This window comes from Dunckerocampus dactyliophorus, chromosome 5 (assembly GCF_027744805.1).
Source record: "Dunckerocampus dactyliophorus isolate RoL2022-P2 chromosome 5, RoL_Ddac_1.1, whole genome shotgun sequence".
Classification (NCBI taxonomy): domain Eukaryota; kingdom Metazoa; phylum Chordata; class Actinopteri; order Syngnathiformes; family Syngnathidae; genus Dunckerocampus; species Dunckerocampus dactyliophorus.
The window spans coordinates 10,744,623-10,770,890 of record NC_072823.1 but is presented as its reverse complement, the minus strand read 5'-3'; the positions used below and the strand labels follow the sequence as shown (position 1 = coordinate 10,770,890).

Genomic DNA, 26,268 nt, shown 5'->3' with positions numbered 1-26,268 from the left:
CAACGAGAAGAGCCAGTTGCGCTGGGTTTGGTGATTGGCAATCGGGAAGTCTGGGCTTCCCTACTGAGACTGCTGCCCCTGCGACTTAATATAGCTACACTTTAATGTTATTTAATGTCTACAGGGCTCTAACAATGGTAAATTTAAAAAAAAACGTGTTTTGAAAGTCACAAACAGGTTTTCTATCCTGCAACTACAAAAACATCCCATTTATTAATACTCAGTCTAACTTTGTGGAAATTCACTTATCGCAGTCGTGTCTGGAACCAAGTAACCGCGATTAACGAGAGACAACTGTACCCCACATGCATAAAGTAGTAAAAGGGTCCATTTTTCTCATACTTACTGTTGTTGACGATATATCACTTGATCAAGGCTTATCTAACATCCCACGCTACAAACTAAGTAATGAAAGTATGGATGAGTTGTGCCATTGGCAGATACTGAAGGCTGCAATATTGAGACTGTATGGGAAGTGAACAAGTCGGGACACCCCAAGCTGTAATAATCACATTTTTGCTTGTAGGAAAAGATACACCATGCAGGTTTACGAATCCAAAATGAATTGAATTCCAAAACAGAGCTGTGGCCATTAAAAAGGAACACAAACCGTAACATGCTTTCATTAACTTAGGTCCAACTACAGGAGACTTATTTTTGGCCAAACAAACATTTCTAAATCGCACCCTTATGATGGTACAGAACTTGCACCATGACTCTAAAGGTCTGCTGAGTACACTGGTCAAATGTATATTTTTGTATTTCCTGATTTAGTGTTTAGCTACCTTTAAAAAAATGACAAAAAGAAGGACAGAAATAAGAGACCCAGCTAAACCAAAACAAAAAAAAACACACAACAGAACACAAGTGTGGAGAAAAAAACCCTCAGCATTTATTTGAAAAGCACTTTCCATAAAATGCACTGTAAACAAATTAGAAAGATTAATATTACAACCAATAAGGTTTTCTAAAAAATAAATAAAACTATCTACAGTCCTATTCAGGTTAGTTTCGCCATCAGCTTCTCGCAGTGGCTGCAGATTTCATACTTGGACAATAACATACTGAAAAACCTTTCTTGCATCTACTGACAGTCACTACGGCAAAACTGCTAACCAATACATAACCATCACACAGCATATGGAAACTACACTGTAAAGGGTCATTGTGGTTGGTTACCAGAGATGTGAAGGGGGACTGACTAGTTATACAAATTGCTTAACTGTGCATAGAAATAAAATAAAGACAAAACATGATGAAGACAACTAGACAAAAAAAACCAAACATTTACAACAGAAAGCAGCTTATAAGCTCATGGATGTCTCGTCAAACCCCTTTGACCTTTCACCTCCTACTTATCTCTAGGAAATATCACACGTGTGAAAAACATTTTTAAATGTCATTGAGGATTTAACAGAAAATGTAATACAACCCGGAGATACTGTGCGGTGTAGATTTTTAAAGAGTATGTTTTATACATAAGTTTCCTTACTTTGAGTCCTACCGTAAGTGTACACTAGCTAGACCAGGGGTGTCCAAACTACGGCCCGGTGGCCATTTGTGGCCTGCAGCTCATTTTTCATTGGCCTGCAGCACAGTCTAAAAACTAAATTAAACCAAAAAAAAAGAGCAAAAAGGTGTCACAATAACACAACATTTTGTCTTTAAATACATACTTCTCTTTTTTATAATTTTTTACAAAATAAAATGTACCAAAATGGCCCCTGCATCCTTTGACGTTTCCATATACGGCCCTCGCTGGAAAAAGTTTGGACACCCCTGATCCAGACATTTCTCAGCATTCACATAAGTGCTTAAATTTGCCAATGGCAAACCAAATATCCAAAAAATTCACAATGCACTCCTTTAATTTACTGACAATCAGTACAGTCCTCACTGTAGATCCTGTTCATATAAATTTAAGTAGGGACGCCAATAACGAACCAAGAACTTCACCCACTACCCACAGCAGCATTGAATGGGTTAAACAAGAATGTTTTTCAGTAGAGGACCCATCCAAAATGGCACTTGAGGAGTCTAGGGAGGAAAAAAGTGCTTGCATATCTTCTTGCCAACACTGTCACTGCCACGTAAGAACACTTTGCTGATGAGGTTACATAGGAAGCCAGGTGAGCAAAAATAAATACATCATTGAAGAACATCATAAGCTACAAGCAGGTAAGTGACTCATGGCAATATTCTTATGACAACCCAAACAGATGAATTGTACAGTACTTCAGACACCTGAACAATGTCGTCTTCATCAGTTACTGCATAGACGGCGTTTGTGTGTGTGTGTGTGCGTGTTACATGGGTTAATTCAGTTAAGAATTAATCGATTGTGTGAAATTGATTAATCACTTGTTGAAAAAGCAAAGCAAAACCGAGTGCACTGCTCAGTGCTGTTGACTGAGACGCAACTAGTTTACTTTGATCTACATATTGTATATCGTGTGTCTATACATATGTTTTACATTTATATATATAAAACGTAATACAAAAAAATAACAATTAATGATGATTAATATTCCCAGTTAACCTATCGAGAAAATAGCCAGTTCCCTATCCGTGGCCTATCCTTGTGTGTGTGTATGACAGAGAGACGAGAGTGAGCGAAAAGGTTCATCGGGGTGAAGACATGAATCAGCTGTGATGTCAGAGCACAGAGGTCACTGCTGGAGCAAGGGTGTGTACACTACACCCCCCTAAGGCACCACCTGCATCATTTTCTGGCAAAAGGCCGTGGTTGAGACTGCAAAACACACACAAAAGTGACAGTCGTCAAGATTGCCCGCTTATCAAACATAACATTTTTATTTTATTTTTCGCATCGCAACTCACATATTCCATTCAGCAGCCATTTGGGTTTGTTCTTCCACCACACACCAATGAAGTAGACAGGCAGTCCGGTGGCAATGATGCCAAAACCGATTGCGCACTCCACCGGTGTCTTCCAGAAGGATACGATGATAAGGAAGAGGCAAGCGAGCACGAATGACACCGGAAGCAGGATATTTACCTGCAAGTGAGGACACAAACATTGTAATAGGAATGTATAACCAAAGCTCGACTGCTACATTTCAATGTGAAATATTTCAAGGAGGCTGTCACCCCAAGGGGGTGGGGGGTGGCAGAAGTCAGTCCAGTCCAATAAAACGGCATACCATGTTTAATATCGCTTTATGGGTTACTAAATCCAGCCTTAGCAGGGCTTACTTGAAAACATAGCAAAGATTATTCAAGTCAGTGCTCATTGTAAGAGTGTGCATTTCATACAGAGGACCAGTCCTCACCAAGCAGACAGCTCAAATCATGGCTGCCTCTTGGTCAAGCATCACAGCAGCATGAGGATGGTACCTCAAAAAATCTTGATTCTTCTCAGGACAAGAAACTGATGGAAGTGACCAAATGTTCACCAGTCACATGAATGTGTGATGCCAGCATGGCACATACTTTTGGCTGTGTAATGAAATATCTCACGTTGTCTTAATTGCAACTGAACTGGTGGAGTCCCTGATAGGTCGTTGTTAGAGGTTAACCAGGCAAAATAAATGTAACTGCGTTTGAACAGCAGGAATGTGACAGGCAAAGAAATGAGAAGAGGATGGAGAGACTAAAAGGAGCCATTACTGTCCCACCACACACACACACAGCTGTTATAACGACTAGACAAGCAGAAGAGTACAATCAGCGCAGTGATGAAGGGCTAAAAATGGACTCATTGACATATTTATTATATTGCATGCGACAGCTCACATGCTCGCATGCAAACCAAGTGCAGCAATGGCACAATGGTCTGCTGTGTTTGGAGAGTCCTGCAGCAAGTGGACCAGTCACGACCACCAGCTGACAAGCATCCAACTTCTCTTCTGTCCTTTAATCTCACATCAGTGTTCAGTCATTCATCTCAGCTCGAATGAATGCGTCTTTGTTGGCGGCATGAGACAAAGAAGAAACGTCTATGATTGCCAAAGCTAACTGGAGTGAAAGGGAAAGTGAGAATTAAGTGTTTCCAGCAGTCAAAACTCCAACAGTTAGTAGTTTCTACAGTGGTGTGAAAAAGTGTTTTAATATTAGTCAGTTATAGATATATATATATATATATATATATATATATATATATATATATATGTAATATATATTTTTAAGGGACAAAAAAAATCCAAACCTACATGGCCAACAACTGCAATCAAGCATTTGCAATAACTTGCAATGAGTCTCTTCAGCGCTGTGGAGGAATTTTGGCCCACTCATCTTTGCAGAATTGTTGTAATTGAGCCACATAGGAGGGTTTTTTTAAGGTCATGCCACAGCATCTCAATAGGATTCAGGTCAGGACTTTGACTAGACCACTCTAAAGTCTTGATTTTGTTTTTCTTCAGCCATTCAGAGGTGGACTTGCTGGCATGTTTTGGATCATTGTCCCGCTGCAGAACCCAAGTTCGTTTCAGGCTGAGGTCACGAGCAGATTCCCGGACATTCTCCTTCAGGATTTTTGGTAGACAGCAGAATTCATGCTTCCATTTATCACAGCAAGTCTTCCAGTTCCTGAAGCAGCAAAACGCCCCAGACCATCACACTACCACCACCGTATTTTACTCTTGGTATGATGTTCTTTTTCTGAAATGCGGCGGTACTTTTATGCCCTTCACTTTTTCACACAGGGCCATGTAGGTTTGCATTTTTTTCTCCCTTAATAATAAAAAGTTTCATTTAAAAACTGCATTTTGTGTTCAGTTGTGTTGTCATGGGCTAATATTTACATTTGTTTGATGATCTCAAACATTTAAGTGTGACAAACGTGACAAAAAACACTTTTTCACACCACTGTACATATGAGTGTGAAGAAAGGTAAATTGGGTTGAGCTGATCCAGAACCTTTAAAAACAGTTGGTGTTAATCAAACCCAAAATGATTTCTACATTTTTATCTAATGAGATCACCTTTATTGGTCGTTCCAGTTCAGGCTTTTTATAACGGAGCCACATCATTCCGACAATTGCCATGGCAATGCAGAGCCAGTTGAAGAAGCTGAAAAAGTTGATGACGGAGAAGATGTCGTTGGAGAAGGCGTAGAGCAGCGTCATCAGACACTAGCAAAAAGGAGAGACCAAAAAAATTTTAAATGCTGCTTCTCATCTAAAAAAAAAAAAAAAAAACACACACACACACACACAATGTTTCTAAATTCCATATTTAAACACATAACATGTAACAACAAAACATAACATAAACTCACTGAAAGGTTAAAATAAGTGGATAATGTCCTGGTGTTTACATAACCATTCAATTTAAACAACATACAGTACCTCTTATTTATGACAAAATTGCAAACATACTACAAAAAGGCATTCCATTCATTGCTTGAGTGGAGATTTGCTATGTAAATACAAGATCAGCTGTGTAAATACAAATGTTACTCATCTACAGTAACCTAATATTACATGAACGTATTGTTTTGATGCATATTTGTATGTAAGTATGATTACCATTGGGGGCATTTTTATTTTTTCTATTATAAAATACATGCAACTGAAACGCCTACTTAGTCTAAATATAGAATACAAAATAAATATATTATAATTCCTTTAAAAAAGATGAATGAAGTGGGTATTTGATTTGATTGGCACTGTGCACAGTGGTCATGAGACGACACTCACCGTGAATAGAAGAGAAGGAAGTGGGGTCAGCAGGGTTGGATGGATCATTGACAGCAGGCAAGGCAGGTGACCTTCCCGTGAGCCCACAAAGAATAATCTAAGAGCGAAAGAAAGATGTTCATCATATGAATTATTGGTGCATTTGTACACGTCTTCATGCGGTCACTCTGAGTGTAATACATTTGCAAGAAAACGTCTACTGGTGCAGGTGGGATTACCTGGATGATGTAAAGAGAGAACCGTTGACAGAGCCAAAGCAGGACAGCCCCACAAACACTGGGATGATCCATGCCATCGGACCTAAGTGGGTATTGCCAAAATCCTACAAGACAGATAGTCCAACGATATTTCAATGAAATGTAATTTACTTTGTTCATCCTAATGTCATGAATTCAACAAAGGACAACATGATAGAAATGTTTATTATGTCAAGAAGAAACTGTGAAAGTGTTTTTCTCCCCCTCTACCATTTGTGTTGCATAGAAGTGAAGATTTTTCATGTATTATGCATTTTTAATCAGCATACTGCAGTGCTTCAATTTGGTTGGTACAAGGGATGGACATTTGATGAGTCTCGACCAGTGAAAAAGGTAATTGGGTTTATTTCTGAACATTCTGAAATGTTGTTGTCTGTTTTGATGCCGGTGTGGTATTGAGCAGAACAATGCTGCTCATACAATGTCCTAAGTCTTTGCAGAATATAATAGTTTAGATTAATACTAATTGAGAACGATCAATTATTTAGTTACAGCGTTCCCCCGCTACATCGCGGATCACCTTTTTGCTGATTTTTTTAAGTGCAATTTTGCATGTTTTTTTTAACAACATATGAACACATATTGTGTTCTGCGTCCTTGTGGTGTATTAGAGCAATCTATTGGTGCTCTGTTGTATGTGTCTGTTATTGTAATTACTACCGCAACCAATAGAGGGTGTTGTATGCTCATGTGAGATTGAAGATGTGTGCTGCTCCACCTAGTCTCAGTATGTGTTTATGTACCTGTACAAGCATATTAGTAACTCACAGTAGGCAATAGCCGGCTAAATATCGAGCCACAACAGTCCTTATTGGCTAAGAGACAACAAATTGTGTTCTGCATCCTGATTGGCTGTAGATCATTGTCAAGCAATCTCCTTCGGGCTGTTTTCTGTTGTGTGATCTGCTTGCTAACCGCCAATAAACAATAAAAGAGGAAGAAGAAGCTCACCGGCTAAATGAATCTTCGGGCCAAGGGGTAGGACAAGGAGGAAGAAAATATGACGGCAGGAGCAATATGTTTAAAAAAAGGATACAAAAACACTACAGCCGAACGGCGCCAGGACGAGGCACAGTCAGAGGAGTGAATATGCGTGAGTCACTTAATAATTTAATGTGTCCAACCTAATACATTGCTAATTAAAATAGAAACGAAATTTGAACTTTGAGAGTGTTTAAACAAGAGAGAAATGTGAGGAAATGTTAATGCCTGCCTTAAAAAATTTTTATAAAGTGTATTGTGAGGGGTTTTACAGCCTTATAATATAATTACATATATAATAATTGTAAACAAAGTTGGCTACTTCGCCGATTTCACTTATTGAGGGCTATTTTGGGAACCTCCCCCCCGCGATAAACGAGGGAACACTGTATTTAATTTAATATTACGCCCATTGGTAGTTGGTATGCCAACAAATAGGTGCCAAAAAGTCTTCCGTGAATAGAGTACTAATTTTGGTACCATTCACAACTTCACACATGGAGAAAATTAAAAGATTGCAGATTGTACCAAACTGCTAAGCAGGGATGCGTACTCAAACTTGATACCTTAATGGCACCGGTGCCAACATAAACTGTAGCAAGCAGATACCGGTGCCTCATTTCAGTGCTAAATTAATAGCATGAAATGAGAAAAAATGAGGTACCGTTACAGCCGAGTTTTTTTTACTTGCAACGATGCTAAGCATCTAGCTAAAATGATTAGGCCAAAACGCTTGAAGGTTTGATTGTACTTCATCTCAAAAGATGCAGACTCAGCCACCTGCAACAAGTGCTTGAAGGTGGTAATGTGCAAGTGGTGTCTTGTCGGTAACATTTTTCTCAATGAATACACGACTCTTGCATGCAGGATTAAACGCCAGCAGTCTAAAATCGCCGCAACTGTGTGTCAACTTTCAATTTCTGTTTGAAATGTGCATTCGAAATGTATGCACTTCAAGTAGAAGTACAGTCAAATCTTGCAATTTCATTTTCTGTGTTTTCTGCATTGCTTCTGGTTTTACTGTGATAATTATGACTGTTGTGATTTTTTTTCCCATATTGACTCAAAATTACAACTTGTATGTCATGTCAAAAAAATCCTGTAAAAATACAATGAGAATTTGTATTTTTTTCTTTTTTTTAAGTACCGGTTTGGACACGTTTAAGCACAGTTCCAAAAGTACCAATTTGGCACCGATCTGGCATGTACCAGGATGCCCATTCTGGTGTTATAATATTAGTGATTGCATACCGTGTTCACATTAAAAAGGGAATCTGGGTTTGTCTCCTTTGTAAAGAGTGACAGTTCCATCTATGTGTATACTTCCCAAGGATGCTGCTGAATGGCTTGAGTAAGGTCACAATAAATTCACCAGGATTACAACTGTATCTAACCAAAAGGTTATGTCAATGATAATAATATTTACCAACTGCTAAAAGCACTTACCACAGCCACTGCGTCCGAGTTGATCATCTGTTCTGGGGAGAGGGTGGTGAAGTATGCCAGGTTGGTGAAGACATACACTGCTGTCACGATTGGCAGAGAGATAATGATGGCTCGAGGCAGGTTTCTGGAAAACAAAAGAAAAGGAATGGAAAACACATTATTTTGAGAAGCTAAAATCTACATGGCAGTGTGACATTCGGTCAATGACTTACTTGTAAGGTTCAATCATCTCCTCAGTGACAAAATTCAAGTAATTCCTGGATAGAGGAGAGGGAGAAAGACGTGTGACATAAATAAATATCCACGATGTGGCATTACTTACAAATTGCAGAGTATAATTAGCAGTAGTGAGCTAGAAAAGGGCTTATATCTTACAATATTCTGCAATACAATAAGATATATGGATGCAGTGGAGTGCCTCACAATTTGATCACACTTACCAGCCACCGTAGGCAAACAGGCCACTGTAGAGGGCCAGGCCAATGCTACCAAATTCATACTTGGACTCCTGGAAGGAATTTTCTGGGAGAAGCGCATCAACGTCACCTGGTGACGATAAGCACATGAGAAAAAATGGGTCAGACTTAGAGATGTGGGACATTAAATAAACTAGCAGTTGGCAAAAAACAAAACTGTCTTTTCCCATACTTTCATTTATTTATGGCGGCTACAAACAATGAAATGAACACAAGAGACTTAGACTTTATTGATCCAGGGAAAGGGAAATTGCTTGGTTACAGTAGGTCAACTGCAGAAGAAAAAGACAAACACTCTTAAATAAAATACAATCCAATATGAATGAACTATAATAAAATAAAAAGAATACACTTTATACAAGGGAGGGCTTGACAGTACAGCGTAATAATGTTGTGAATGATTTTTTACAGACAGGTGAGGTATTGTAGAGCTGGATGGCGTGTGGAAGGAATGAAGTCCTGTAACGTTCACTGAGGGAACGGAACTGGAGGAGTCTGTTGGAGAATGAGCTCCGCTGCCCCTCTATAGTCCGATGGAGTGGGTGGGTGGGGTTTTCCATGATGGACAGCAGTTTGTCCAGTGTCCTCCTTTCTCTCACTGTAACAAACGCCTCCAACTGAGTGCCGATAACTTCTTCGGCTTTCCGGATCAGTTTGTCTATCCGGTGTTACGTTCTGGTTGGTCTGGAGCTGTAGGAAGCTTGACCCCCGGTTTGCAAAGACGAGGCGTTCGGCGTGCAAACAAAAAAGGCTTTAATTGTACAGGTGCAGGGATAAAGAAAAAGCGACAGAGGAAAAGCTCTGTGACAAAAGGTGCAGATAGTCCAGATAGTAGTGGATAGTTCACGTGACAGCACTAACTAGGAGACGAGAAACATGAGTCGCAATGGCAATGAACCAGCACCGCACGTACGACGGCGCTGGCCTTTTAACCACCGCAAATGACAATTGGCCGCAGCTGTCCGGCCAACAAGCGTGAAGTGGCTGTCTCCACCACCACGCAGGAAGTACAGCTCTCCAAAATAAAGGCGCAGGACAGGAAGAACTCGCTCCTGTCCTGCGAAACCTAACATCCGGTTTATGTCCTTTTTGCTGGTGCTGCTCCCCCAGCAGCAAAGTACAGGGCACTGGCCACCACAAACTGGTAGAAGATCTCCAGCAGCTTGCTACACACATTGAAGGACCTAAACTTCCTCAGGAAGTAGAGTCTGCTCGTGCCCTGAGGGATATTATTTTTATGTTAAATAAAACTGCATAGTTTTTTTTAAACTAATATTAAAAAATAGCAGTTTAATGTGTCTCTTTAAAAGAAAAGCTGCAACAGTACATCCTCTTAAAAAGTTTCACATTTTATTATTGTTGTAGTGGACTTTGGGATTTGCCTGAATTTGTCACACAATTCCCCTTTCTGTTTGCTTTTGAGTAAAGTACGTGCAGCAGAAGCACTCTTCCTTCACAACTCTCCCGTCAGTGAAATATCTTTTTGTTTTGCTCCAATATTCATACAATCCTTATGGGACACTCATTTGCATGTTGCTGTGCTATAAATTAATGTGTTATGACGTTAGATTTGTCATGTTGGGCTATAAGCGATTGTTATCTTCCGTGCTCTCACATCAGACTTCAGTGGATACTTTCCCTCGAATGATGTGTGTTTTGTCAGGTAATGTTGCATCACCTTTGCACTTTTGACTGGGTTGGCTGGGTTCTGGAAGAATTAACATATATAGGTCCATCCATTCACTTTTAAATGTTCAGCTTTCTCTATCAACTTTTCTTACTTTTGAGCTAGCCATGCTTCTCTCAGTCACTTCTCTGCAAGTAAACAAACAATTTCATTGGCTCACTTTGAGTGAGGTCACCGCGTTTGCTGTCACGTAACTGTAATAACTGAAGTAATTACGCCCACAAACTGCTATTGAGCTAGCTCGCTATTATGGCTAACCATGCGTATTTAAGACGACAACTTAATTGACACATATTATGTGAAAGTACAGTGGAACCTTGGTTCGCGTAATTCTTCCAGAAGGCCCCGACTCTAACTGAAACAGACGCTAACTGAAACCATTTTTCCTATAAGTAATAATGTAAATTCGATTCATCCGTTCCAGAAAGACAAAAATGTTAACACAAACACGTTTTTAGAGTTTTACAATTATAGTTTGACATGCAGAAAGCAATTTGAAATGCATAAAAATGCATATAAATGATGAATGAAAGGGATAAATGAACATTAAAGGTTACTTTTACCTTCACTCAAGACGTGATTGTTCATGTGACTGTTCCCAAAGACACGATGCGGCATCGAGATCAACACGGGCACCATCTTTGTGTTTTGCCATATGTTATTTCTTGAATTCAATAGTGTTTCTCACCTCAATAAACCAAAATAGAGCAAAAAAAGTTGAAAGTGCCAGCATTTTGACAAAGAAGGTGAGAAACACTGCTGAATTCAAGAAAAAAAAAATCAAGAACTAACTCATGGGAAAACAGGTAGGTGGTGGTGGTTGGTCTTGCTGCCACATTATGTCTTTGGCAACCGTGAGTAAAGTCAGTCAGTGAATGAGGGTAAAAGTAACCTGAAATGTTCATTTATCCCTTTCAATCATCATTTATATTGCATTTAGAATTGTTTTATGCATGTAAAGCTTTAATTGTAAAACTATAAAAACGTGTGTGTTGTGTTAAAATATTTCAGAGTCAACCGCTGATGACATCACAGACGGGCGACACATCTGACTTCCAGTTCTTGTTGCCGTGTACGTAGTGGCAAGCTACTGAAGACCACAGTTGGACGCATGCAGTGTATTAACAACACAAGACGCATGCCATAAGAGAATGCATGCACACAGAGGCAAAATTGTGGCGTACATTTTCAACATTAATCGAAAAACATGCTAACCGGGGTGGACGCTAATCGACGTTACACTGTACAAGAGGTTGCTGCAAAAAGAGAATGACAACAAACTGCCTTGCTCAAATCATTATTTAGAGGGAGCAAATGTTAGCAACGTTTTTTTTTTCTTTGGTATGAAGAACACAGTGGTCTCGGCACCTCCTGGAGATGTCCAGGTTTCTACTGGTTGCAGGGCATCCCAGCCACATTCCTAACAAAGCTGATCCCCGCAACATGCACACACATTCTCAGACACAGCGTCGGTTACTAACTCAACAGCCCCTGGCAGTGTTGCTATTAGAGGAGTTAGCCCGAAATCCAAAGAATACACACCGTGGGAAACTCTTAATGACCAAACTACCATGCGTTATGACCACCCCTCCACCCCCTGGACTTGTCATCTACCAGAGAAACTGTGGCTCACCTGGCCTGTAAGACTAAACATATGAACCTGATTGATTAAGGGGTGTGTAGGTCCGGACAATCATGACTCTCTCCTTTCTACAGAGTACTTTAAGGTCATTGAAGGTAGGCTTGAAAGTGTATAAATACTTCTTCACATTGTGACCAAAATTGTCATGGTTATCAATAACGTCGCAATAGAGTGAAAAATTTGGAACACTTGTAGCTGCAAAAGTATTTTGACCACAGACTATTGATTTGCTCGCAGCCGTGTTTTGCTATAGAAAAATGAATGACACAGCACCGTGACGAGTGACTTCTTGCGTTTGTTGTGCAGTTGGCTCATAACTTTTCATTTTGCTCGAAAGACTATAAACACAATAATGACAAGAATTTCATTTTGGAACAGTATAACAGCCGTCTATTGATGAAATGTATACCGTTTCATCCCAACTTATTTACAGTAACTTCGCACTTTGACAATAAAATAAGTCAAAGTTGTGGATACCTCAGGTTCAAGCTTATATGGAAGCCTTTTTGTGTAATACTACACAGCTAAAACATGAAATCATACATAATCTGTGTTGTGCTAGGGACTAAACGCTAAAAAAAAAAAACCTCAGCATGCAAATGTGTCTGTTGTTCATCAGAAAGCTACCTAACAAGTTGTGGAATGTATCAGCCACTAACGCAAGGTTTGAAGAATGTCGTTATGAAAGCAACTATTCACTGGTCCATTAAAACCTAACTGCTGTGTCAATAACACAGTTTTCTTTCAACTCAAACATCCAGTTTTTGCGCATGGATGAAGACATACCTGAGGTTATTACGAAACCACAACCTCGGTTAACATTTTCCACACAAATACTGAAATACCCAGGACATTATTAGTTCGCAACCCAGTGTTTCCACAACAATCCATTTTTGATGGTGGGTTGTGGGAGGCGTCATCGTCTGATTTGCATAATTCGCCACAGCGCATGTACTTTTTATGGACGCTGTGGGGGACAGAAAGTGAACAAAACACATGAACAGCAAAACGAATATGTTTAGAAATACAAATGAACTTTCTTCTGCTGCTTCTTTTTGTGTGTTTTTTTATGCCACAAGCCGGTGCCACGTGTGAGTCGAGTTGGGCATCGTTTGAATTTGAACGATTCCAATTCCTGATTCCGATTCCTTGTTTCGATTCCGGTTCCTAACAATTCTCGAAACCGATGCTTTTAAGAGGCAGGGTCTAAAAGTTTGCATGGTTTACATGAGGGCGCTAAGTTCTTTTTGGATGAAATGTCTGAACTTCTCCATGAGTTTTTTATTGATATGAACTTTTCATCAACTCTATTATGATTTTTACAGATCTGAGATGTTTACTTTTAAAAAGCACTTGGAGGCATTTGCGCGATGGTCTTCAACTTTTGATCAGCCTATTTCACTAATGGTTTACTGAAAAATAATTTGTCACACCCACATTTCTTATTTTTGTATTTTGAAGCTCTACTTAGAAGCACCTAGAAGCAAAACTGATACATGTTAAATATAGTGACGAAGTCACTAAGTTGGCAACACTGATCCCGCCCACGTTTTCTTATCCTCCGGTAAACCAGGTACGTATGAGGTGTGTTAAGAAGCAGAGTTACGAGACTGTACTTCTACTGTACAGAGTTGTAACGACAAGCTACATTCACGGACAGTCCAAGTGGAATGTGTTCACGATCGAGGGCAAACAAGTAGCGCAAAATCTATTAGTGGCGGGCCGCCACAAATGAATGTATGTGAAGTGCAACCTTTGAAGCTCTTCAAGGCCATCAACAACATTGTGGTATTCTTTTATGGTGAGGATTCTCTTGGGGAGAATGGTCTGGGGGGAAAAAGGCCTGTTTAGGTAGAATTGTATTGTGAATCTTTGTACCAGGGTCCTTGTCTTTCATGAAAACTCCCTCGAAATAGAGTGGCATACCATTTGTTGCTTTGGACAAGAGATGACAAGACTGATGTTCTACTTTGCCCGTCCCACAGTGGCTCAATGCTACCTACCTAAGGTGTCATGTAACAGCTATAGTTTGACAAAAATACATCATCCAACATCCTAATAACACTGTGGCTTTGTGTTACGAGTACACGAAGACTGGTTCGTTCTGTGACCTACTCATACCACACACAGTAAAAACAGTACTGATAAATCTGAGAGAAAAACTACCATAATACTAACTCGGTTACTAGACTGCAAGAGTCACCAGAAGGTGAGTACATCTTGACATCAGATGAAGTATGACAAGATTAAACTCAGCTAAGACAGAGTTCAGTGTTCCTGTGTAAACCACGGTGAGGATCCAGAAAGCAAGACTTACAGCTAATCAGATTACACTGATCTTAATCTGGGACACGAGCAGACTCTCACTATAAAGTCACAAAGCGAAACAGAAATTCACACACAGTTGTGTGATTATACTATGAAACCGGACAGTAATGAACAGGCCATGTCTGCTTGTAATGATTATTGAGGTGGACCACTACATCACGTCCTTTCCAGCATGTCCCAAAAATTGTGGTTGATCTCTACAGACATTGGGAGTCTCAAAAATCTTTGCAGTGTCATCTTGAAATATGTTGGAGCCAAAGATCTTTTTAATTAGATTGCACTAAACTTCAATTGAGCTTCAATCGCGGGGAATTCAATGCCAAGAGCAAGGCCTCCTTGAGAGATGCTGGTTCTGTGACAATTTTCTGGGTATTCCAGTAGACCAGCGCGTCCAAATTTTGTCCATCTAGGGCCACATACAGAAAAATTGAAGGATGGAGGGCGCAACTTTGATACATTTTGTGCATTAAATACGCTCAAAACCAATTTGATGTACTGTAGATCAATACATGATAGGATAGCTAAAGAAAACATCGACATCTTAGCTTTGTGTTATACGTGACAAAGCAAATGAGTGTAATATCTAAAAATATATCACATTAATTATTAATTTATTTTATTTTTACAACATGCTGAGGGCCAATAAAAGTACAGGGGCCAAAATACACTTCGAACACTCTGCGGTACACAGACAGGTGGGTTAAAACGAAGTCGAATAGTCACGTAAGTCCTAGTAATTGTTTGCACCTGGAAAGATGACAACTACTGTATTTAACAACTGGCCCAGTTTCCTGCCCTATAACAGTTGGTCTGACGCTAGAAAGAGCAACCAATCAGATGTCGTGTAGGATGGTTGATGCAATACCAGTGAGGCACTTGACAACTGGAAAAAAATTATTCCACTTAAATTGTGATAAAAACAAAAGTGTATTTAAAAAGTACTCCTCAACAGAACCATATTTAGAACATTTTGTTGACCCATTGGCTTTACCAATTTTAGCAGTCACTTTTCGTTACTAAAAGAACACTGATCCATATATTTGAAAGTCTGCTTGCTCCATTCCTTTCATATTTCCAGCTTACTGCCACATCACCATCTCAGTGTACTCAGGTCTTGTTTGCAAATCGACCATCAACCTGAAGCCTCGAAGCTCTACCCAGACACGCCTGTCCTGTTCGGTACACTATGCGTGGGTATGTGTGTTTGCATGTGAATGTGTGCCACTAAAGGTATTCTACAGGACGTTCGGAAAATCACTGTGCACTTTTCGAATCATATTCTTTCATATTTCAAATTTTGACCTCAATATGGTTTTAACAATTGAAGAACGTGTATTACTAGTCGAACGAGTATTATAGGTGGTAGCTCCACAGATTTTCTGAAAAACAAATTCCATACATATCCGTTCTACACCGCCATGCAAACTGTAGGCTTGTTGATACAGTTTGGGAAACAGGATCAGTGCATGATAAATACACATTTCGTTATACATTGGGAATCAGACATCTACTGTAGTGTATGTACTACAGAACTTCCTGAAAACTAAAGGATCATCACCAAATATTGTGCATTTATTGAAATGTTCCTATCTTTTTACTGGAGTTTGTCAGTGCCTTCCTGTCGTCTTGTTTGGGAATCATTACGTTCCATTTGCACAAATACAGTGTAAAAGGCAGAGGAAGCCAGGCCTCACACAAAAAGTTGGACTTCTGGACATGTAAAAGGAAGAAGTTGCGCGGCTGTAGGAGCAATATGTTTTAACAAGGATATTAAGACGCTACAGCCGAATGGCACCAGGACGAATAGGCATGGTCAGAGGAGTGAAATGCATGTGAGTCACTTAATTTCTTGTGTCCAACCTAGTAGATTGATTATTAAAATTCAAATGAATCTTTGAGAGAGAACTGTGAAAAAGTGTTAATGCCTGTCTGAGAAAAGTGTATAAAGTGCATGGTGATGGGTTTTACAGCCTTAAAACATATAGAATAATTGTAAAAAAAAATAAAGTGGGCTACTTCATGGATTTCTCTTATTGCGGGCAATTTCGGGGTTATATCCCCGCGATAACCAAGGGAGCGCTGCATTGCGAGTCCTAGAGTGTACATACAATACAAGTGAACCTGTCACGCCCTGCGTGTCTACCTGTGACAGTAGGCTTATTTCTTAGTTTATGTCTGGAGTTCCGGTTTCCATACTCTTATTTTGTAATTCTTCCTGTTTGGGTCCGTGTTGTTTCTGTTGCCTTTACTATCCTGATTGTGCGAACCACCAGCTATTTGAGTTTCCCTGTATTTAGTTCGGCTGCTGGCGTGTGTCCTCTGTCGGATCATTATGTTGCATTATGTTGCTTTCATGCTTGTACGTCTGGTGACAGCCTTGCATCCTTGTTTATATGCCTTCTGCAAGCTTCCCTTCTTTTTGCTGTGTTTTTGGAGTTATTATTTAAGACTTTTACCTGCATTCGGGTCCCCATCTCTGCATTCTGAGGTAATGCCAACACACAAACATGATAGAATGCTCCAGAATATGACCTCGCACAGTACGACTTTGGGTCCCAGCAGATCTTCAAGGCGACGCAAGCGCATACCTCACTTCACTCCAGCAAGGTCTTTGTGCCGTTCCAGTGTACAGTTACTCTCTCCCTCCTCGCCACGCCATGCCAAGGTATTCCACGTCAAGCCCTGCTCCCCACACTCCTGGTTGCCGCTACACGCCTTCTCAAGACTCCGACGCTCCCGGTGCCCGCTCCACGCCATCTCAAGTCTCCAACACCCTCTGTGTCCACTCCACGTCGTTTCAAGCCAGTCCCGACACCATGTCTGAAGCCACTACTAGTCCGGTCGGGGCTTCAAGCCAGGACGCACAGCTCGCTCCTCCGCCCTCAAGCCAGAACGCACAGCTCACTCCTTCTGATCCTGCTTCGCCATTACGTGAGGCGGACGAGACGCTCCTTGCTTCGCCTTCAAGCCAGGCGGACGGAGCGCCTCCTGTTTCACCGTCCACGCCTTCACACTGCGCGGACAAACCGCTTCCTGCCTCAGTCCATGCGCCAAATTATTTTGTGGTGTTATCCTTATTACCTGTACTATGCTCCTGTCTCTGCATCCTGGGGTCACTACCATGCCAAGACATGACAGAACCTGACATTTACAGTATAAACTTTTACCTTTCCTTTTTTTTGTTATTATGGCTCTGTAATCATGATCGAATGTTATACCGGTTATATCGGTTCCTCCTTAAGACATATTCAGGGCACAGAAATGTACAGTGCATGTTGTGTAAATATTGACTATTTATGCAAAAAAATGTAAATTGTGTCCTAATGTTTTTACACAGACATCATATAACAGTATGTTTGAGTACTTGTTGAATACATGTGACCTTTGTGGGAATAGTTTGGTGGAATTGGTGAGAGTGGGAAGAGTTAGAGTATTTGTATTACAAGAAGGTAGTGTCAGTCGTGATACACAGTAAATGAAGTACTGTGTGGCTTTTTTCCGGCCATCCTTGTAAATATTTTTGTATATGCTTGGCACTTTTCCACATTTTTTGTACATTTTTCCCCACTGCCTTGCACTATCTTGAGAGCACAATAAACACCCTAAAAGTTATCATTTTGAGTGCGCCATTGCTTTTCTCCACTGGTCTGAGGGGCTTCCAATAGAACCCTGTGACAAATGCTCTTTCATTTGTACCTCCTTTATTTTGTATTGAAACATGCTTGTTAATAAAAGCAGAAGTGCACAGTGACTTTCCGAATAACCCTGTGCATCCTCACGCTCATGTCCCAAAAATTATGCCCAGAGATAACAAGATAAACTACTCATAGCGGTAAAAGGTTAAGATGCTATTCCGTTTTCAGAAACATGACATTGATACTGTTTGGTGTTGTAATTTGAGGCAAACTGAGACTGCCAAGAGGTGTTTGAAACAGCAGTCAATGTAAAGGTGCTAAGTGAAACGGTGAGAGCTCCGAGATGAGGTCAGTTTGTCACACAGAGGTGGCACACGAGTGGAGCAAACAGACAGGTAAGTCATACCCTCAGTTGCTTCCCTCGTCTGCATACTTAGTGTGTTTGTTTCTCTGGAAAACTTGATGGGCAGCCAAAAATGCAGACTTCCAATTACAATACCATTTTCTGGCTCTGAGTAAGTTAGCCTTAATCTTTGCAGAGATTCACTCTCATCTCCTGTTGATCTAATAAAACCACTCTTGGCCTTGATGGCTGCAGTGGAGCACAGCATGTCTTGGCAGCACACCCAGCTGCAAATGTCGACATGTAACTACAGTAGAGTACCTGGTTGTACAGTCTCTAAGAAGGAAACAGAGTCATTCTTCTATGATCAACTTTTTTTTTAAATGCGACCATGTGTTGAAATATGCAATGTAACCGCAGGCACGAACTACAGTGCATTAAAGATACACAGTAGAATGTTGTCAAGAAAGTCAACTCCATATGCCCCAAATGCAATGAAAACGTAAATAAAGCTAAACGGCAACAGTAATTTCTTTAATAGTAGCAGAACATTTGAATCACACTTTAACCGTGTTACGAGCACCCCAAAAGGGGTTGCGGTCAAAGCCAGCACGTCATTTAGGTTGCAGATTCAACGTGCCAAAGAGTGAAATATAAGTTTGTTACATACTGTTGAAATCTGTTGAAAACCAAATCATACGAAAATTGGGGTATTCAAAAACTGAATTTTGATTGTACATATTGATATATTGATTGTCCATAATTGATTGTTCATTTTCCTCACCGTGGAGATCCATGATTATTTTTGGATGCCGATGACTTGGTGTTTCAAGATTCTGACACCCTTAAGCAAAAATACCTCGTGCTGAAATATGCAATGTAACCTCGGGCAAGCACTTTAGTGAATTAAAGATAGACAGTAGAAAGTTGTCAAGAAAGTCAACTCCATATGCTCCAAATGCAATGAAATTTTAAATAAAGCTAAACGACAACACAAACTTCTTTAATAGTAGCAGTACATATTTGATTGTTCATTTTCCTCACCGTGGAGATAAATGATTATTTTTGGATGCCGATGACATGGTGGTTTTGAGATTTTGACACCCTTAGGCAAAAATACCTCGGTTTCACAGTTAATTACAGCTCTAAAATGTATTATTTTGAAATATCTTTATTGAAAAAAAGAGAAAAACACTTTTCTGTCATTTTTAAAATATACAGTCGTCCCTCGTTTAAAGCGGTTAGTTGGTTCCACACCCGACACTCTCACAGCAAAAGATTTTAAACACATTCGCAAAACATCATCATGTGATTCTGGGTCCCCGACCACCGGGCCGTAGCCTGGTACCGGTCAAACCCGCCAAACTAGGACGTGGACAACTTTCTGAAGCAATGATAGAAAAAAGTTTGGTAAATAACTACATCAAATAATATACAAATGCATTTCAATTTGAAAATAAGGGCTATTATTTTATTGGAAAATAATATATTGCGAAAAGCTCACGGTTTTTGCCTGTTTGTGTTTTGTTTCATTATGTTTCGCCAAGTGTTTCCCAGCGGTCCTTGATCGCACCATAACCATAGTTGTTGTGAGTTACACAGCGGCAGGTGGTGCATTTGGTACCTGAGCTTTCAGTGGCGACTTAAGCGACCCAATCCATCGCTTAACAAACTCACTTGTTTGTTCATATAACGCATACAGAGCGATGAACAACTCCATGCCTGTCTAACGTAACTTATAACTCCAATACTGCCCTCTTTTCACATATAAGCCAATCACAGTGGCCATTTGCCCACCCGCTCTCACACATCCCCACGGACTTTCTTCCGCTTTGGGGTTCGTCTCCTTTCATCTTCTTTTAGAGTTAATGTCGGTTGTCAAGCTAGCTCATTTGCGCATTACTGTCAACTGCTGGGTGGAAGTGTGGAGCAGACGTTTGTCAGCAACGAAAAACATTCAATAATAATTTTTGTTTTAATTGGCAAATTAACCGGTCACACATACGTGAGAAAATAAAAAATGTACTCGCAATGTCTCACATTGTAGTCGCAAAATGAGACCTTTTAATTGAGGTCTTAAAGCCCTCGTATTAAATTCTTCTCTTTTTAAAATATATTGTTTTTGAATCGTATCGTAACCCTTGAACTTTGATTTTGACAACGCAAATCAATCTAAATTCATGGGGCACTTGTTCAGATTGAGGCCACGTTTGGAGGAAGATGGTTTAATAAATGTGGCAAAAAATAGAAGTGTGTGGATGTGTGTAAATGTTGGGGTACCTTGGCCAATCTTGACAAAGCCGATGATGATGATAAGGCCAAGAGCCAGCAGTTTGGCTGCCGCAAAGAAGTCCTGAACTCTGGTGGCTGCCTTCACGCTGTAGCAGTTCACAAAGGTCAACAAAACTGCAAAGAGACAAGAGAAAGTAGCCCAAAGAGAGTGAGAAAAAAATCCTCACATAATCTCTCTTTGCTTCCATAACAGAACATGAGCTTATTTTAAGGAACTAAATTCTTCTCAAAATCATACCACCTCTCTGTCTCCTCCCAAACATCGACATTGCTGGCACTCTTCCTCAACCAGCAGGGGGGTAGTGGAGGCCCCTGACACTGAACCCCATTAAAGTGATTAACCAAAGCAGCAGGTCCCTTTTAAGTTCTTAAATCAGGTCAGAGCCACAACAGAAAGACGAGACAGAGCACAATGATGCTCTGTTTTTAGGGGGGGGGGAATCTACAACACAGTGAGATCTAGACACACACCAACACACATGCATAAAGGAAAGCAGACTCACCCAAGCATACTGTACATACACCTGGCAAAAAAAAAACCTGTGCAAGTGAATGATGTCGGTCAAGTAACATAAATACTCACATAGTGTACATTTTATGAGTAAACTGATGACTGGACTTTGGCGTGCCAATGTGGGTCTCTCTCCAGCCCCAATGTGACCTGAATTCCCCTTCACAGGCATGCACTCACACATACATGCTTGTGTAACAGTTGCCAGCTGGTGCAGCTGTATGAAAGTACGTTGGCAAGCTCACTCCCCTATACCTTAAGAGTCGCACTGGACACAGAGTTGACACCTTGGGCTTTCAGCTCGATGGCTAGCGCTCTCGACTGTAATTCTGCGGACCCTGGTTCGAGCCTGTGCGGAATGTAGGGCTGGCAGGACCAGGTGGGTTACACATATACATACATATATATATATATATATATATATATATATATATATATATATATATATATATATATATATACATATATATATATATATATACACGTAGATCAGGGGTGTGTTTGCTTTCTGTTTCAGGTGGCAAACAAATTTGTGATAATGACGGTAATAATGAATTAAAACTTTATTTTTAGAAGATGGCGAGCGAGGGCTGATAAACAAGTGGTGGTCCAGAAATTAGCCCTGGGGCCGCACTTTGGACACCCTTGACATAGATTCTTGTACATTGAGATGCATACTTGTACATACCCACAATGAAGTGAAACAGCTTGAAGATTAAAAAAACTGCCGCAACCTACTTGTCATGTGTTTTCAGGACAGATTTAGTCGTCAGCTAATATGAAGATTAGGTTAAAGTACTACTTAACTTACTGGCTGTCAGTACGCACACGCAGACACACTCACACAGACACACGCTATTTGTCATACCCATACAACATTCATAAGTGTACCCGTATAGAGAAGAGATGAAATTTGGGAATAAATGAAAACTGAAAGCGCTACCAGCAATACAGGAACTCACTAATTTACACTGAAAATATATAAACCATAAAAATCATACTATAATGTGTTATTAGTGTCTGTTTAGAGTTTTCAAGGGACTTTTCGCAGCGGAGTCCTACACGTGCCTAGAGGGCACTAACATGCAAACATACACCTTTTCCTGCTTTGGGTACCTAAGAAGTAACACATGCACACACATTAGTTAGGTTTGTGGTCAGCTAATAATAGCAATGTGGTTAGGTTTAGCTATTAATGTTAGCTATCACTACACAATAGCCCAGGGGTCGGCAACCCGCAGCTCCAGAACTGTGTGCAGCTCTTTAGCTTCCATGTTGTGGCTCCCTTCGCAGAGCTTCAATATTTTTTTAACACCTAAGTGGGAAAATGCTCATTTTTTAGTTAAAAATATCCAACGATACTTAAGTACGTGAATGCATCCTGGCTAAGTTCTGACTGGTGATTGGAAAGGGATTGCCTAGTGGCTGCGTGCGGTGTGCTACTACTGGCAAGACATCTGTTTTCCACCGCAGGAAGATAATCATGAATTCCAAAAATGAAACATCGTAGAAGAAAATAGAAAGTTTAATTCTGCTTGGACAGATTCCTTTGCCTTCTTTTCCAATGACGCTATCTTACCTGTATGCTTGATATGTGGGGAAAAATTAGCACGCAACAAAAAACGTTGAAAGACATTTTCAAAACAAGCATCCAGCATTTTCGGAAACATATTAACTTATTTCAAAGTACAAGTACACATGCGTAACAGTGGTCATCCCCTCACACGCCGGGCTCGAACCGGCGAACACATATGTCCACTGATTGAGAGTCAAATGGAGCAGCGTTACCCAGCGAGCTAAAAAGAACCAGCTGTCAATTCCCTGTGCTGCACATTTCTTAAGGTATCTTCTTTAACCTGTATACAGGCAAGACCTCACCAGTTGCACACTGCACTTCTATTTGTTGTATTTGGTTATTGTATCAGGTAGAATGAAGAAAGATTACAAATTTCAAAGCTTACCAGCTGTGTTTATTTTGTACTTATTTCTAATTTCTTTGGACTGCTTGAAGTACTACATTGTCACTCAACAACAAACTATGTTTCTGTCAACTACTCACTTTTCATCACTAATTATTCTATATTTATTATTATTTATTCCAAATGTTACATCAATTATCAATACACACAACCCTTAACTCCTATTGTAACACACTGTGATATTGCCCTACCTTTTTTTGTGGTATTTCAATTTGGTTTCTATTTCAAAATTGGTACTGTAATTCATACATGTTGAATACAGGAAGTGAACACACAAATGTATTAGCAATTGATGTGAAACGGAAAGGGGGTAGCATAAAATAAGCTTTGCTACTTCCTACTCCTTTTTGAACTTTGAATTGTAATATTGTGATGTATTCTAATGTGTGAAAGTGATGTGAAAAGTTATAGAGTACGTTTTGTGAAATGACGTAATAGGTGGCGCCACATTTGTTTTCTTGTTACGCAGCTTATGAGTAATGTTAATTATGCACGCACGTGTGTCACTCTTTAATGTGGGAAAATAAAGCTCACTGCCAAATGAAAAAGTCACCTGGTTGCTTTGCTTTAAAACACAATCACAGGATAGACAAACAGGAGCGGCTGATGTTGCATCAGCCATACAGCAAACGACCACGCGCAGATACTCACGGATGCATAGGCAGGCCACGAGCTTAGTCCCGGTCTCCGGTACCTGGCACACGGGGAACAGGGGCTTGATGAGGTAGGTGGCGAAAACGTAGGCGACTATGTACTGGGAGGACGGGCGGATGATGAGCAGCTCGATCCAGAGTTTGAGGAATGCCGGCAGGGAGCCGTACACCTCCAGGATATAGGCATAGTCCCCTCCAGACTTAGAGATGGTGGTCCCCAGCTCCGCGTAACACAGAGCTCCAACCGTGGAGAAGACCCCACACACAGCCCAGATCACCAGAGACAAACCCACCGAGCCGCATTCTTTCACCACGCCGGATGGCGTGACGAAGATGCCGGAGCCAATGATGGTGCCCACGATGATGGCCACGCCATTAATCAGGGTGATGGTTCTCTTCAATTCGACAGTTTCCTCGCCTGCCGCCTGTGCACCGGCGATGGCGGGGCTCCCCGCTGCTGGCCGGGTGGCGTCCTCAGTGCCACTGCCCAGCATCCTCTCGGTCACTTGCTGGTCGTCCTCCTTGTTCATCGAGGAGTTCGAATTTCTCTTTTTTACCCCCGACATGGTGGGTTCGGTTCCCCTTTTTCTGCTTCCTTACAACAGGGCACGAAGCTACACTCTTCACCGACTCTCTACCTTTTCTCCCCGGCTCACTTTGTCGTGGGCCGGTGCGCAGCCTGATGCCGGCCAGGCTCAACGAGGCTTCCTGGAGTGTCTGTTGGCGTGATTGAGGGCAACGTGCGTTCGTCAGTGCTCGGAGACACTGTAGAAATTGCCATGTCGTCCACCCTCCTCTTCCTACTAGGCCAGCCCATGCGCGAGCTCCACGGCTCCCTGCATCTGCTCTGTCTCTCTCTAGAGGCCGAAGGTGGCACTACAACCACGACGCCATTGCATTGAAACTGATGCGTCTCAAAAGCATGTAAGACTCAATGACAGCGTTCAGGAAAACTGACATACCCTACAAAACGCTATTAAAGTTAGTCCCAGTCGTCAACATACGCCCACATGATGATAGTAGCTGATGCTCGCTAGCAAAATACGTTCATGACACAAATTCAAATTCATCATCCTTGCAACTTTCAACCTGCAAACAACCAACCCACATTGCCTTCACTCAACCACTCAGACCAGACGAGCCAGTTCTGAGGTGCTTTGTGGAAGTTGACACCCACATGAATTGGTCAGCACGTTGTGTGATGTCAAGGCTTGGCTCGGTTAGAAATTGTATTCAAAGTGTATTCAATATAACTTCCCATCATTTTTGATCATTCAACCTAGATCAGCATTTCCCAACCTTTAATGAGCCAATGCACATACTGTATTTTACATTAGAAGAATGACACCAAGCAAGCCATGACTTATTACAGGTGGAGACAGGTTCATTAAGTACCTTCTAGCATCCAGTGAAACAGCATTTAATTGTTCTGCCTGTCACTACACGTCGCTGGCATAGAGCGATGCACGAAGATACGTTTTGTTCTAAATCACAGGTGTCAAACTCCAGATTTGGGCCACCATATCGTTTTATGTGGCCCGTGGAAACCTGGAAATAGTTTGTGTCAAAGACACTTTAAAAAGTATTATATTTTATTCATGTTCTTTTTATTGTTTTCATTTTATTTGTTAAAATATTTCATATATTTATATTACTAAAAAAAACAACAAAGCAAAATAATTTGTAAAACTCCAAAAGAATCTTAATAATGCCCATCAAAAAGACACTTTAAAAATTATTTTATTTTATTTATTTATTTATATCATTATTTAGGCCTGTGAAAACCTGGAAATAATTTGTGTCAAAGACACTTTAAAAAGTATTATATTTTATCCATTTTCTTTTTACTGTTTTTATTTTATTTTTTTTAATGTTTCATATATTTAAATCACTAAAAAAACAACAAAGCAAAATAATTTGTAAAACTCCAAAAGAATCTTAATAATGCCCATCAAAAAGACACTTTAAAAATTATTTTATTTATTTATTTATTTATATCATTATTTAGGCCTGTGAAAACCTGGAAATAATTTGTGTCAAAGACACTTTAAAAAGTATTATATTTTATCCATTTTCTTTTTACTGTTTTTATTTTATTTTTTTTTATGTTTCATATACTTAAATCACTAAAAAAACAACAAAGCAAAATAATTTGTAAAACTTAATAATGCACATCAAAAAGACACCTTAAAAATTATTTTTTAAATTTATTTATGTTATTATTATTATTGTTTTCATTCATTCATTCATTTCCCATGCTGCTTAATCCTATCAGGGTTGTGGGGGTCTGCTGGAGCTTGTCCCGTTTGAAATGAATTATGCAGTGGCAGAGCCAGAAATGTTTCATTGTTGTGGCCAAGGTGAGACCATTACTCACA

General features: G+C 40.3%; 1 protein-coding gene across 1 annotated transcript; it reads right to left on the bottom strand.

The window, feature by feature from the left end:
- Window positions 1-870: 870 nt before the first annotated feature.
- Window positions 871-24,712, bottom strand: slc7a5 (solute carrier family 7 member 5). Its single transcript, XM_054777360.1, has 10 exons — window positions 23,889-24,712; window positions 20,736-20,861; window positions 8,785-8,890; window positions 8,557-8,601; window positions 8,345-8,468; window positions 5,879-5,982; window positions 5,661-5,757; window positions 4,944-5,093; window positions 2,842-3,019; window positions 871-2,752 (listed from the first exon to the last, which is right to left on the bottom strand). The coding sequence occupies exons 1-10, from the start codon at window positions 24,454-24,456 to the stop codon at window positions 2,706-2,708; spliced, it is 1,545 nt and encodes a 514-aa protein (XP_054633335.1). The 5' UTR covers window positions 24,457-24,712; the 3' UTR covers window positions 871-2,705.
- Between the last annotated feature and the right edge of the window lie 1,556 nt (window positions 24,713-26,268).